This window comes from Chelmon rostratus, chromosome 4 (genome assembly GCF_017976325.1).
Source record: "Chelmon rostratus isolate fCheRos1 chromosome 4, fCheRos1.pri, whole genome shotgun sequence".
NCBI classification, from domain to species: domain Eukaryota; kingdom Metazoa; phylum Chordata; class Actinopteri; order Chaetodontiformes; family Chaetodontidae; genus Chelmon; species Chelmon rostratus.
Genome location: NC_055661.1, coordinates 12,429,244 through 12,445,003, shown reverse-complemented (window position 1 = coordinate 12,445,003; position 15,760 = coordinate 12,429,244). Strand labels below are relative to the sequence as shown.

At 41.4% G+C, this 15,760-nt stretch overlaps 1 protein-coding gene across 3 annotated transcripts in view; it reads left to right on the top strand.

Moving 5' to 3' along the window:
* The window catches only part of homer3b (homer scaffold protein 3b), a 47,262-nt gene that overhangs the window by 26,611 nt on the left and 4,891 nt on the right, over nucleotides 1–15,760 (top strand). For 2 of the 3 annotated variants that reach the window (XM_041934653.1, XM_041934650.1), the window contains 5 exons: nucleotides 2,412–2,420; nucleotides 5,146–5,282; nucleotides 7,432–7,588; nucleotides 13,966–14,076; nucleotides 14,890–14,970. In XM_041934653.1, the coding sequence (XP_041790587.1) occupies nucleotides 2,412–2,420; nucleotides 5,146–5,282; nucleotides 7,432–7,588; nucleotides 13,966–14,076; nucleotides 14,890–14,970 (495 nt within the window). The remainder of the gene's footprint in view (nucleotides 1–2,411; nucleotides 2,421–5,145; nucleotides 5,283–7,431; nucleotides 7,589–13,965; nucleotides 14,077–14,889; nucleotides 14,971–15,760) is intronic. The other variant, XM_041934651.1, reaches the window with a different exon arrangement.

Below are 15,760 nucleotides of genomic sequence, written 5' to 3'. Positions count from 1 at the left end.
AAGCAATAAAGATCGCAGATTGCGCTTTTGAGTATAGACGTATTTATGAAAATACCTGCAGTGTGTTTCTAGCTACAGCATGTCAGACTGAAGCCTAGTCAAAAAGTCAAGAAGTAAAAGGAGAGGAAGGTAATGTTGCACCTGAAACAAACTTACAGCACACACAGCCAAATATGCAAACCGTGCCTCACGATACGCGGATAAACCCACAGAAAATGTTGGTTTACACAACGCTGGAGGGGGCTGCAGTGGTTTGTCTGTTTTCCTCTTCAGCCAGTTTATCAGTAGGTTTTGCATCACATTCAGCTGGTCAGCAACCATCTACAGTATTTTGCAGAGCTGTATCCATGCAGCCTCGGGCTTTACAGAGCACATCTTCTGCCTCTGATATGTGGACGGCAGCAGGGGATCTGGATCTGCATGCAGTAAAGCTTCAGCTTTCAGGCTTATTTGCAGAGAGCTCAGAGATAAGATGCAGGAGGAGATGGTGAAGTTCAGTGAGATAAAAAAGATAAACACAGTAATATAGACAGATTATAAAACTGACAAGCGTAAATACAATAAACATTCATATGCAATAAAATAATGTTTATAGAATATGTTTATATTTTAGTAGATGCCTTATTCCAAGTAGTGACGCCCCAGAAGGAATTGACCCCCAACCATGGCCCAGTTTATGTCATGTGTTGTGCAGTCGAAAATAGCTTAAACAGCAGCAAATAACTGAGATATTTTCTTCAACTTCTTGTGTTTGAGGGCATTCAATAAAATTTTTGCTTCAATTCGAACCAATAAAAAGTGGTCACAGATTTTAATGTGACCAGTCAGCCAAGCAGGAAACTCTAAGCTCCTGTCTGTTACTGAAAGAGAAGAACAGATGTAAAAAAAAAAAAACCCAGTGAATTCTACACCTTTCAGGAGCTTGAAAATGTACAAACTTTTAATGATGGCACCCCCTCTTCACAAGTCTCCCACACGACAACTATAGAGGAAGAACATATAACATGTCATGTCCGGGGTTCAAATCTTGCATCGCTCTCCACTGGTACTCCAGGAGCTACTTCTGCAGCTGTTTATCTGAATGACCAGCTCTTAAAGGCTAAAACTAATCACGACACGCCTCCTACCAGCCTCAATCAGCAACACCTTAAAGACATTTTGGGAAATATGCTGGATGAGAAAGTCTCAGATCTGTTTGGCTGTTTTACACAGGCTCATGTGGCAGACTATTTTTTTGGCCAGAGGCAGTTTCCAGAAGTTACTGGTCCCAGCCAAGAAATAGACTGGCCCCTGTGAAAAAGCAAAGGGAAACTGGCATGTTTATGCTTTGGCTTTTGTACAGATTATGCAAACAAGATATAATGTGTGTGTGCTATAAGTGAGCTTTGGTGGTGCTGCTGGGCAGATTTTGTGACTGTTGGCCGATGTCAGGCTAGCCGACTCCCCCTGCTTCCAGTCTTTATGACTGTCACAATATCCACCTTTGTACAGTTAATACTGTTAAATAACATCCAGTTTAAAATCAGACATGTGATGTGAATGGAGAGGCACTTGAACTCATCTTACAGCACTGTTGGTTTTTGTCAGAGAGAGAAAAAACTGTTTGTAACCCTGTGAGATACACACTAAAGATAGATAAATGTTCCCCTCCTTGCACAGGTGACAGCTGTCATTTATTTGCACCTCCTGATTGGGTCTTTTTTCCTCTGCGGTCTGCTCCCGTACATGCTGTACATTGTATCTATGCATAAGCAGACAGAGAGGCAAGCAGTAATGCCAGTCATCAATATTTTAAAGCACAGACTTGGCATTAAAACCAGCTAAAAAGAAGTGTGTTTTTTTGGTGTGTGTGTGTGTGTGTGTGTGTGTGTGTGTGTGTGTGTGTGTGTGTGTGTGTGTGTGTGTGTGTGTGTGTGTGTGTGTGTGTGTGTTGTTTAGTCAGGAGGACAGGAGCTTCAGGGGAAACCTAAGCATGTACCTCTGATGCGTGGACACATGAATAAATAAAGCAGGTTTGCGGTCTCAATGAAACAGCGGGTGTAGAAACAGGAGCTTTATAAAGCTGAGGGAGCCAATGGACTGATGCTCAGATAAATAAGTAAACAGTGTAGATGTACTTAAGACGAACAGTGGTGCAGAGACGTCATGATGAAAGCTCTCAGGAAAGCCGTTTAATATTTAAAGCATCTGGGATTCCATCGATTACAAAGCAAGCCTCCTCTCAGGACCCCTAAAAGTTGAAAATGGCGAATGGTAAAGCTTTCATCAACGTGCCACAACAGAGCGCTGCTCAGTCAAAATCGCAGTGCTTAACGCATCCGTTTTAACCACCTAGTAACTTGATTTTTCTGTTTCTCCTCATTTGCCCCTTCGCTCTCCCTGATGCACCCTGGAACGTTTTCATCTCTCAGCTCTCGCAGGTGCGTGAAAACACACACTCCACCACGCAATCAACAAAAGGCAGCCATCTCCTTTTGTCTCAGGGACCGCAGCGTTTATGCGTCTTAGTGTTGCATGGACTGTCGTGCTCCATAATTCATCTGGAGTCTGATCAAAGTTGATTTTGGAGCAAATTTAGCTTCAGAGCGCAGCTGCCGTTCGCTGCAAGACAGTAAAAGCTTTGTTAATGACGGCAGCAACATCTGTACATTTTATCTGAGGTGTGCAGAATTTGGCAACGTGCAGGTAAATTCATCCGTTTTTGCATCATCAACATCCAGACTACATATTCATATCATGAAAGACCCCCTGAGAGCACGCACTACGCAGATTAAGTGTAAATTCCTTGCTGGACCTTGGAGCTCTGGCTGATTAGCCACTGGTCGTTTGCAGGCCTGTGCTCTTATGGCCCTGCCTGGTTTCCACTCAGCCTGTTAGCGAACAACATACAGAAAAAAACTGCTGTAAATTTGTAATCCCGTTTATGACTTAAACATGATCCACAGCATGAATTATTCAGGGATACGCACAGCCGATCCTTGGCTTTGGGGCCGGACTGGAGTTGTCTTAGCTTTGATTTCCCCTGCTTTCGGGTTCCTTCCTCTGGACACGGTGCTCATCCACATGAGTCAACTGTGTGTTTTATTTCCATATCCTTGCATAAGGACAGAGAGAGAGCTGCTGAGCTATAGATGATAAACCGTCGTGCTCAGGGGAATACAGTCAAGCTTGCTTAAATTAATAATACAAGCTTTTTCTACAGTAAGTGCAGGGTTGTAATTCTCCACTGAGGCACTTGGTCGTTGACAAGTTCAGGTTTAGGTTTCCACTCAGGAAGAAGACAGAGGGCGATGGGGGGTACAGAAATGTGCCCAAGATAATTCATCTGCACGCTTTTAGAAAGGAAACTGAGCACTCTTTTAGCCCACGGCCACTAACTGAGGAAAATGGTTCAAAAAAATTGTGTGGCATGAACCCATTTCTGGGCAGTAGGGAAGGAAAATATCAAAGCAGATTGGTTAGACGTGACTGTGCCAGGCTGGAGTCGAGCCATCTGCACGCTGTAATGTCATATTCAAAGTCTCTGTCTGACGTGAGAGGCAGATAAATGGTTCGTGTTCTGCATCACCATTCAGTTTGTTTAACCTTTATTTTACGCTGCAGGCTAATGAGGTGAGAAAGTGAAGGCCAAAACTGCAGTTTACTCAAGCCAAACATGAATGAGCACGATTGACGACTGTTCACGAAGAAGCAGGCTGCAAACAACGAGCTGAACATGAATTTAGTGTTTTAACTGAAGGTCACTCGTGTGAGAAGTTTCTCCACAACAGCGATTTGTATGAAAGAAAATCAAAGAGTCAGATGGATCACTCATCAATTATTTAGTTCCCAGGAAAAACTGATTATACATTTATGTGTCTGTATAGTATTATGATATTACAATGATCAAATGATAATCAAGTTGGTTTATCTTTAGAATTTGCTCAACAGAGAAATTAAAGCTAATGTAAAACTACGTTATCTGGGTGCTTGAATCATGGTCATGATAAATATTTCTTATTATTCCTTATTTATAATTAGTCCAAAATACAAAACACAACTTTAAAAATCAGAATTATAAGGATGAAAATTAGATGTAATCTAGTAAATTTTGAATTAACTGAAACAAGATTATCTGTAGATACTGTATGTGTACACTACAGCTACAAGCTACAGGAGGAAGATCATGTGATATGAATGAAAGCTGCTGAACAGCTGCTGAATGGACCTTTAGGTGAGATTGTTTGGAGATTATCTTTATTTTTACATGATTATCTTCCAATTTAAAACAAAAAAAATACAAATAAAAATAAAATTGACAATCAGATCACCAAAATGTAATCAAGATAAAGACTAAAAGGTGCCAAGGCGAGCATTAGCACAGGGTTTTGGTGGTGAGTGGAACCTGCACTGCCAGTGAGCCTGTTGCCAGATGTGCAGTGTGTGTTATATCTCAGCAGATCTCCACATCACAGCAGGACACCAGCGCATGCATATTTCTCACACAAACACCAGAGGAGCTCTAGGAATTGTACTTCAGTCGTTTCCTGTTGAATCAGATCAGATCTCTGAGGCTGAATGAAGACGAGGCAGCCGGGCTCCACACATGCAGGGAGCCGGTTCGCAGGAGCCCAGATGGGACATATGAAGCAGTGACAGGTTGAGCTCTGTCCTGTCCTGCTGCCTGTTCATTTTGTTCTGATGAAAGGTCTGAATGTAGAGACAGTAATGGATCTGTCAGCAGCTCAAACCTGAACCTCTGAGCCACAGTCTGCTTTATGCTGCTTCATCTTGTATCAACATCCACAATCAGTAATATATGGATGTGTTGTTAAACGTACCAAACGCTGTAGTTGTACCACGTTAAGTGCGCTCATCCTCCAAACGGACGCTTTCTATGAAAAGACTCCTAATAGGGAAACTGCAGTGTCATTAATTAGGATTTACATTCTTATCCCAGACAACTCCAAGAAACAGTTATTTAACGCAGAAGCTGCTGGTGCATGTGACTTTTTCCTTTTTCATTAGTTCATTAGTTTCCTGGTGGCAGGATAAGCGCGGGTACAGAATTCAACTAATTCCATATTAACAGAGCTGCTGCTGATCATCATTCAGCCTCATAACAGAGCTCATGTCCTGTTTGTGCTGCCGTATCTGTCGGTCCAGGAGTTGTCGGAGGGACGCCATTCTCCACCGCTGCTCACAGTCAACGGGCCGGGCGAGGAGAAACTGTTCCGCAGCAAGAGCGCCGAAGTGGAGCTGACGGCAGAGAAGGAGAGAGTCAAAAAGATGCTGTCTGAAGGGTAATGTTTGTTTTAACTTCAATGGGAAGTCAGTATCTAATGCCTCATATTGTCTGCAGAGGAGACAGCTTAACAGCTTTAATCGCTTTAAGACAAGCAATGATAAACCCCTCTTGTATTTAACATTGATTTTTACATTTCAGTGTAGTTTTACATTTTTCTGTTTGGGTTTGTTAGATAATAACCAATAAGCTGCAATGATCAGAACATGTGGCCGGACAAACAGCACTATTTATTCTATTTGCTGCGTTGCACATGCGTCCATACTGCTGGAGTGCAGCCATATTTCTGATATTCCAAATATTAACCTGCATCACAGTCCATAGTTTCCCGAGAGAGATTGTAACAGGTCCCGAGAAAATAGCAGAAATGTCCATTCTGGCTGCTGTTGATTGTAAATTCTCCCGTTGTTTCTCCAAAATTCACTGAAAGCTGTTCACAGGTTTTCAGATATCCTTCGAGCAAACAGAACTGAAAACACGACTTCCTTGGCACAGGAGAGGAGTTTTAAAGCGACAGTATGTGTTGTTTGTGGATGTATTCCACAAACTGTGTATACTGTTATCTGTCCAGAGAGCCAAGATGGCACCCACACTATAACGGAAGGCTTCCCCTCTGAAACGAGAGCTGCTATTTGATACATTACCAAGAAACTGACAGCAGAAAAGGAAAAATATTTTGTAAACTGCGAGGATTTGTGTCTCGATAAGATGTGGCTGCAGTAGAGGGGAGCATCACATACACAATATTTTGAAGTACAAATATGAAAATGGTCACCTGCTCAGCACCAAACAGCAGACACGCAGTCAGCAACTAGCTGGTGAACAAAGTGGAGCACTTAGCTTTTTTGATGTTTAGCATTTTTTTTAACCTTTACCAGGTAAGACATTAAGAACAGTGTCAGTATTTGCAATGGCAGCCTGGGGAGGACATGTTTCTGCTGCCTCCAAGTGGCCAAAAAATCACTTATCACAAGTTAAAAGGGGTACAGCAGTCAATTGTTGCACTTCTACAAAGAAGAACAGGCTCACATGAGACAAATTAAAGGCACACTTGCCTTGACATTTACCAGGCAGGTAGGATCTAACAAAGGGAAGTGAATGAAGTGTTGAACTCAGGGCCCTGAAACACTGCGTTTTTTCCATGTTAGGGTGCAGACAGACTGGATTCTGAGTAGGGCAGTAATGTGACTTGACTCAGTAGTGTGTGTGTGTGTGTGTGTGTGTGTGTGTGAATTTAGCAGCTCATAATTATCATCATCATCATGGTGCACATTATCGATCACTCAACCTTCCATGTGAAACCATGAAGCAGGAAAACAGTCACACTGTGCTGCTTTACAATCCATTATCCCAGAGATTTATTTTATGATTGTCATAAGCCTACGCAAACTTTTTTTTTTCTCCTGTTGCTATGGTGAGTAGTTTCATGGTTGCCAAGCTGTTAGTTTGGTCGTCATGGAGAAGAATCATTTTCCTGAAATCCGTCTTCTCAATGTCGAAGCTTGGTGGTTTATGAAATATCCCCACTGAATCCTGACCTTTTACCAGCATATCTGCTGCTGGGGATAACACGTCACACCTCTCAAAGACATAAAAGAGAGAAAGTGTATTGAAATGATAATAAAAACTGAAAGAAATTGGAAAAAAGGTAATAAAAAGTCAAAATAAAAAGTCACATTTAAGGGTGATTTACAAGTCTTATTGCGGTGAGTCATCTCATTCTATCTCAGGCCTTTCTGAAAACATTGAAGTACATGAGCTCATGGCTCTTTAAAATCAAATGGATGTCCTTCAGATCTCTCCAAACAGCTGCTGCGGCATAATATGAAAGTTTCACTTCATTACCTCTTTATCTTCTGCATTTTCCTCACCAGCAATGCTTCTTTCTGACAGCAACAGCCAACCAGCACTGGGTCGTTATAGCCGCACTAATCAATATTAATCATCACCTGACACTGCAGTTCCTCTTAGCTCTACAGAGCGTTTTGCCATCTTTCAGCCCATTGTTTCGCTTTTATTCTCGCTGCTCTCATCAGTGTCGTTTTCGGCCGCAGCAGGAAGCAAAAAAGCTCTGATAAGACGCCTGCACCCTACGTGCTCAGCACCGAGCGAAAAACAAACTGTGCCTTTTTGTGACCGCTCCTCAGGTCCATGTGTGAGATGAACCTCGAGGCTGAACTCTTCACGCTACAGGACAGTAACGCCAAGCTGGTGGCAGCACTGCAGGAGGCCAACAGCAGCGTGGAGCAGTGGAAGAAACAGCTTGCTGAGTACCAGGAGGAGACCGATCGCCTCAGAGACCAGGTGATGCACTGAGTTCAGGTCGTAATAAGCCGTGTGAACAATAATACGCAAGCAGCTTTCCCAGCAAGAGACATTAATTAATTAATTAATTATTCTTATTTCAGGACACTTCAAAGTGTTCAAACCATGGCCACTAACCAAAGAAAAGGGAGGCTATGTCCCAGTTGTTAGATGCAAAATGTACTTTGTAATATGCTTAATCCATTGTTGGGTGCTGGGTATGAGGATTCCACCTCGTCTGTCTTAGTTTTTTGTTTTTGTTATTGTTGCATTGTTCTAATCAGATGTGTGAGGGTCTAAAAAATGCAGATTATAAGGACTGCAGGAAGCATTTAAAGAAATCTACTGTATTACATGTGTCACATATACCAACACAAAGAAGTTAGTAATTTAAACTTAAAGAGAGAACTTGCACAGAACAGGATAGTCCACGCCACTAAACGTGGACAGACCTCCTCTTTTATTTCATTCTGCTGAGTGTTTTCACATCAGTGCTGCATAACGCGATGCTCTGCTTCCTGTCAGTCACTTCACACCCAAAGGAGGAAATTTGTCCTCCAGCAAGTCTCTCCAAAACAAGTCACTCCATAAACTGTTTTGTCACTTCTTTATCTTTTATTTAGGGCATCTACATCATCTGCACAGTGTCATTTTGGATATTGTAAACCTGATATTAAAAAAAACTCACAAAAATCTGGTGAATATAAAAAAAAAGAAAAATTAAAGAAGAAATAGTGACACTTAATTTAAGGTACACATATTCACTATTGACTAGTTTCTTATTAGCATGCATATGAGCAGCATATTGACTCATTATTAGTCCTCAAAAGCATTTATTAACGCCTTATTCTGCATAACCTTAACCTCAATAACCTTCTAATTTCTGCTTATTGATAGTGAGGAAGGTGAATTACATTAATGGTGATCATAATAACCCTTAATAACCCCAACCCTTAGAATAAGGCATTAGTAAGTGCTTTATAATGACTGATAAAGAGCCAGTAGGCTTCTAGTATGCATGATAATAAGCAAATAGTTAACTGTGAATATGTGGACCTTAATAGAAAGTGTGACCAAAATAATTATTTACAGTATTACTGGGGGAAGTATAAATTACATATGCAGTAAATAATAGTAAATTAACTTGACCTTGTGTTATCATTTATGAATAATGTAGGAATTATGATCAGGGTTATAATTTAGATCATACCCTCATGTGTCTGCATGTGGTTCAAAATAGCAAGTCAATTGTTGCCTGTTGTTCTCTCACATCTTCATCCAGCGCCCCCTCCTGTTCTGTTGAAGGGCTCCCGTGATAATCGCAGGGCCACAACGCAGACATTTCATCTTTGATTTAGACAGAGTAAAATCTTTAGCTCAACAAGGCGTCATCAGTGCGACAGAATTAAGTGCTGCCACTGCCGACACGCAGTGGAGCTATTACCACCAGTGTCAGAAAAATGGCCCTTTTATTTTTAGCCCACATTGTGGTTTCATCTATCTCTATGAGTCCAGGTGAGGGTAGCCCCCCCAACACACACACAGACACACACACACACTGCAGCAAAGTCAACCAGGTGGCTAGAAGTGGAGCAAGCCTCCAGGGCTTGGCAAAGAGGTGTTGTGCGGGGCAGGGATGTTTTTTTTCTTCTTCTTCTTTTTGGGACAGGACACCCTATACTGCCCCCCTCCCCCCTCTCTGCCCCAGTTAGAGGAAGAAGATAAATCATGGTAGGAGCAGAAGGAGAGAGGTTGGCTGCCTTTCTCTCCCTCGTCACACTCCCGGCTTCAGCCGTAAGTGTGAATGCATCCGCAGCAGAAAGGTTGGGGGTTTATTTCTGGGTTGATTCTGACCCCTGCTCAGTTTTAACCAGCATTAGTGACACATGGAGAGCGATATTTTGTTTACATAATGTTGTTTGACTGTAGGATACTGGATACTGTTTTTTGTACACAGCTTCATGTTTGTTATTTTTTGTCATTTGAAGTCGTCGAGGTATGGCAGATATCATTTGTTTTGCTACACTACAGTATGAGACAGCGAGCTAAAATATGACATGCAGAGAAATCTGATTTGCATCCTGAACCACAGTTTCTGAGTGATTCTATTGTTTACCTTCATGTTTGTGCTTCTGAGTTTTGGGTAGGTTGTTGGCAGCTGTGATTTTTGGACGTAAATCACATTTCTAGTTGCCGAACAAAATTAATTCCATAGATAACCATTTTGTAGGCTCTCCAGCTCTCGCCGCTAACTGTCTAAAGATACACACTCGTAATTTTGCTGGATAGTTTAGTTCCAATAGTGCCGGGACAGAATGGGTCTGACCCATTTGAATGTGTTAGTATTTATGATTATATAACCAGACGTGAATTTCTGTTTTATCTAATCCAACATTTTAAATTCCTAACAATGTAAAGGATGCCAAAATCATACCAAATACAATATTAAGCAGTCCTGCTCATTGATCTGAAATGTTGCCTCCAATTATCCAGTACAACCAGATATATCAAAGGTGTGGATATAAATTGTTGTTTTCATTGCTGATTAATTAGTAGATTATCTCCTCCATCAATTAATTATTCAATCAGTCTACAAATAGAAAAGAAATAATAAAAGAGAAATAATCAAAAAAGATATTCAATTTACTGTCATATATGACAAACAAAGCTGCAAATCCTCACATGTGAGAAGCTGAAAACTGAGAATATTTGGCATTTGCATGAAAGATAACAATCAAGCTTTAAAATGGCTGTGTGCGGAAGTGTAAAAGGTTTTGGTAAAAATTGGAATGTTTGGAATATACTGAATGGATGCAGCTAAATTGGACTCAGCTGTACCTGCCATGAATCCAAAGTGACCATATAGCAGATATGTAGAATATAGCGAATTACATATTTCTGATAATAATCTGATAACTCAGGCTCGCTGTTTCACAGCATCTGCATTAATATCTTATTCAGCTCACTGCTCCAAGACGTATATACACCACATAGCACCTCTGTGTTTTCCACCTCCTGTCAATCTTTTGAGATTGGAACATTCACTTAGAAAGGAAGCAGTTTTCCAAGGTTTCTGTCTCAATGTATTTGTGTGGCGTTCAGAGACATGGAGCGGGTGCCTCTGGGGACAGTGGCTGTCAGTGGATATGAAGGGGTTGAGTCCACTGGGATCATGTGGACCCCACCCTCCTTCAACCTGCGGCGGTTGTCTGAAGCTTGGCTGAGATGGCTTGCGACGTAGCGTTGTGTGGAATCTGTAAAGAGCCGCTTTGAAATTCCCTGTGAAAAGCAGAGGAGATACTAAAGGGAGGGAAAGGGAAATATTGACATGGGGGCAGGGAACCCTCTCTCCCCTCACACACACATTTACATTTCAGACGTTCTGTGAATCGAAATGCAAGCAATAAGCAAGAACAAACATTCTGATGATTCCTACAGCGCAGACATTAAAATAACCAAAGCTGAGGAGGTCAGGAGTTAAGCCATCTTTGTTCAGATTCTCCTGAAACCTTTTTCCTTTTTTTTTTTAATTTTTGATTTCCTATCGACCATAAGCAGCATTTCTACATATTAAAGGCTAACAGTCCAAAATACTCAGTTTACTATCACAGAGCACTAAGAAAAACAGCAAATATTCACATTTGAGAAGCTGTAAGTAGAGATTCTTTGCATTTTTAATCATGGAATTAAAAGCCCAGTGTGTAAGCTTTAGGCTGATCTATTGGTAGAAATGTGAAGTGATATTCATGAGTATGTTTTAAGTGTATAGTCACCTAAAAATAAGAACTGTTGTGTTTTCATTACCTTAGAAAGAGCTCTGTGTGTCCACAGAGGGAGAGGGTTGTGTCCATAGTCTGCCATGTTGCATTACCTTATTTCTACGGCAGCCCAGAAAGGACAAACCAAACGCTGACTTCCCTACACCAGACTTCATCTGCGACATTTGCTGCAACACAATGCTCTCAGACCTGTCAGTGCTCAATACAATTCAACAACCACTGAATGAGTCCTTATCTTAGCTAAGAACTCCTCACAGCTGAATATTTGGCTGGCAGTTGAGAAATTAAAAATTATTCTAGTTATTATAAGTAACTGTGTGTGAAAGATGACCAGCAATTGTAAATTGGCACACAAATGTTTCACCTGTGAGCTGTGATCATGTCTAAGTTTCATCTACAGCAGCTGACAGTCGTTAGTACGCGCTGTCAAGCAAATTTGATCCATTTAATCCAATTAATGCAGCACTCAGAATACTCCCACTGCCAAGTAAACCTTTTTATCTAATTATCTTAATGAGCATCAGGTTAGACCTAACTCCCCCTAACACACAGACTTCTGAACAACATGTCCATGTTTGAGGGCATGCAGACACTTTAAAAATATAGTATGCTGTTTTTCTATTGTTGCAAGCAAGGCCAAGTGGGAATTGAACCCCTAACAACTGCACGTCTGGTGCCTTGCTCTGACTGTGGTGCTACAAAGCCCTGAAAGATAACTGCCTGGAAACTTAGTGAGACACAAACTTTAAATCACATCATGTGTGGACTTCGGAAGCTGTACAGTTTGCCCTTGTTTAGTCAAACTGTCACTCACCATCTTTGGCTTCTCAGTTAATATGTTAACACAGAGAAGTGGGTCAGATTGGGAAAATATTTTACATGATTTTCCACAAGGTCACATCCCTCTGGCAATTAAAAAGAAAGTCTCCAAGGCGAGAGAGTTCAGTACTGTGACCACTGGCAGAAAAGCTTTTCTCTACAGAAGTGCTGTGTGTGTGTTTGTGTGTCTGTGTGTGTCTGTGTGTGTGGGCAGATGTGTGTAGGCGATGACCCTCTGTTGATTTTCCACATTTCCATCCATAATAATCCTGTTATTTGTGTGTGTCTGTATTATTGCATTTGCACATTGCAGCCATCATCAAAACCTTTTAATGCTAATTTTGCTGATTTCCGTGTTTTCACTGGCGGCTGAAAGGTCATGCGTTGTTCTCTGGATGTAGAAATTTACACCACACATTAGGTTTATACAACCCTTTCACAGCCCCTTCAATGGATAACCTCTAAAATGAGATCCCGGTGCGGCGTTCCCCTCATTACAATGAATTTCTGTTTACCCTTTTCAGATTCTTGTTTCTTGTGTTTGTCCTTCAGCAAATTATGGAAAGACCTAATTGCTACATATTCCCATGAAACCTGGATCAGCTTCAGACAAAGGGCTAAAAGGATTAGATTATGAAACTAAATCAGACAGAGACTTTCCAACTCCTGAGGTGATTTCTTGCAGGCTCGGGATCAATTTAAATAGAGAGAGGACCACTGTGCTCGAGTGGAACAGCAAGATGTTGACGAGTCTGTTCGCCTTGTTGAAATGAATGGTTTCTATATGTCCAGTCTGCTGCTGACTTTCATCAGTCAGACTCCAAATGAGAACTGCTGTATGTTGTTTACAAAGCAGACTTATTTCTTCACATGATATGATATTTACATTCTTTTGAGTATTTTGTGCAGTGTTGTGTTTAATATGACCTGTGTGATCCGCTGTCTGCTTGTTCAAATGCACCTGCTCCAGAGACCATATCACCTATATTAATAATGATTAAAAAAACTGCTGATAAAAACAAAAACAAATAAAAAGAGCACATCGCAAAACACTGGGGGGAAAAATAAAGGAATAAAAAGGAAAATTGGCGAGAGTGGGATGATAAAACCCAGCAACATATTAAATATTCATAAACGCTTTCCTACAAAAGAAAGTTTTAAGAAGGGATTTATTATATGCTAATGATGTAGCATGTCTGATCTCAACAGGCAGAGTGTTCTGCAGTCTGGAGGCTCTAACAGCAAAGACCTGCTCAGGCCGGGATCTTCATATAACCTACATATAAGAGCCCCCCCACACACTTTTAGCATCCAAACATCTCTGAAAACCAGTCTGTAATATTGTTTAAATGAATTGGATCTTGTAAGCGGCTGTCTTTCTAACCAGGCTTGCAGTGTTGCTCGAGGGATGGAAAATGGATGGAAGTGCGAGTCTGTCAGTTGGTCCACCATGTTGATCCAGACTGAAATATTTCAGCAGCTCTTGGATGGATTCCCATGAAATTTTGTGCAGATACTCATGGATTCCCTCCTGACATTGGTGATCCCCTGACTTCTCCTCTAGCACCACCATGAGGTTGATGTTTGTGGGTTTTAGTGCAATGTTTTAGCAATTATTTTAATGGAGGATCATGAAACCTGCTCAGGATTCATTGTAATAACTCCCTTCATCCGCTACCATCACCAGGTAAACCGCTTCAGCTTTGTGTTGTGTGAAAAGCGCTATATAAATGAGTTTTGCTATTAAATGTGTATTATTTGTGTGTCTGTGTGTTCCAGGTGGCAGAGCTTGAGGCCCAGCTGGGGCATCCTGCTGCTGGTCAGACTGGTCGAGAGGAGCTGAGTCAGTCACTGGAGGAGCTGGAAGCCCTGCTGAGTGCCAAAGACCAGGCAAGACACCAGTCCACCATCACTGAACAACATGTTCAGAAATCCAAGTGGATACAAATGGAGAGAGTGTGTCTTTTGGCTGTTACTTGTGCCCCTCTGCTTTCTCTTTCTACCAAGTCCTTAATTTGTCTTCCAGGCACTGTCATTTTTCTGGATGATTCATTGGTTTGGTCAGACAAAGAGAGCTTTGATAAAATAGCACGGCCTCACAAAACACGCAAAAATGCATGCTGCAGATGTCCAGAGCTGCCACCTACATGTTAAGTGAAATCAGGACTCTCTGACTCACCTTCAGAAATGTTTCCAAGCCTGCTTTAATATGATTTTTATGATGCCAGAAGTATCACCTCATGAATATTTTGTGCCTGCTTGAGCCTAGTCAATGTCCATCAAATGCATGCTGGGCACGCTCGGCCAAAACCACTTTCCCTGGATAAATAAAACAGATATTGAAGTGAAATATTCCTTGAAAGCAGCTTGCCGCTGTCTTGCAGCCTCATTAACATAACCGCGTCTGTCCTCTCATCTAAACAAGTTCCACTTGTGACAACGGGATTTGTGGCAAGGTCACAGTATCTTTCCCTTCAGGGGGGATTCAGCAACCCCCTCCCAACCCCCGCCAAACATCAGAGGTTAACACATTTTATCACCAACCAGGTTCATGATTAATGATTCACCTTCTTTTAAAACCTTGTGAAATGTTTGGCTGCAAATCAAGAGGTGGATGTTCTGATAAACAGGGCTGGATGGTGGATGTGTGGGAGGGCAGTGTGAGCGCGGTGTTGTGACAGTTTGAAATTATTATGGTTTCAGGAAATTCACAATCTACAGAGCAAGAAAACAGATGTGGGTGAGCTGGAGAAGGAGAGAGAGGAGGCCATGCAGAGACTCCAGGTACGTATGTTGCTTCTCTCTTCTGGAAAACTTGGGCTGGGCTGCTCAGACTGTGATGCAGCCAGAACTACTTTCATTTTTCCCAGAACCATAAAACATACTAGTGTTTCATTTGGAGCACCCACTTGCAAACTGAATACATGATTCAAAAATTTGATGTGATTATTTGGTTAAATAGAAATAATAATGCATAACAGAATAACAAGAACACATGACAGTGAGACATAGCTGCTATCTTAGCTGACAGCCACAGGTTGCAATGCAGTAATTAAGAAAATAAGGTTGGAACAGTATTGGTTAGCTTAAGATGCCCATTTTTTATTTTTTTTTTTTATATATATTCATGATGTACAGAGGCCCCAGAGTTAAGAATTTCTTCACTGAAATAGTCCTTAGGAAGGAGCATTTTCCTTTCTCTGTAAGTGTTTTGGTTTGTCTGTTTGTCCTTGAGGAGATACATAGCTCAAGAAATTCTACCACTTTTTGAGACCGATCATTTTCAAGGCTTCAGCTCTCATGAGACATGATGAATGGGACGGGCTGGTGGCGCTGGTGGATTAATGCAGTCCTGAGCAACACTCAGAGACTCTGGGAGGGTTTTTTCTCTTGTTAACATACAGTAATTCTAATAAATTTGTACTGCACAAAATTGGTTCTCCTCATCAACATTTTCATTGTTGCTTAACCCAGCTGAGCTTCTATTATCTCACACAAAAGTTGGAAAAGTTTTTTTTTTGCCATTGATGCTTATGATTCAGTTGCAAAGAGGTCACAGCTCAGTTTGTAAAGG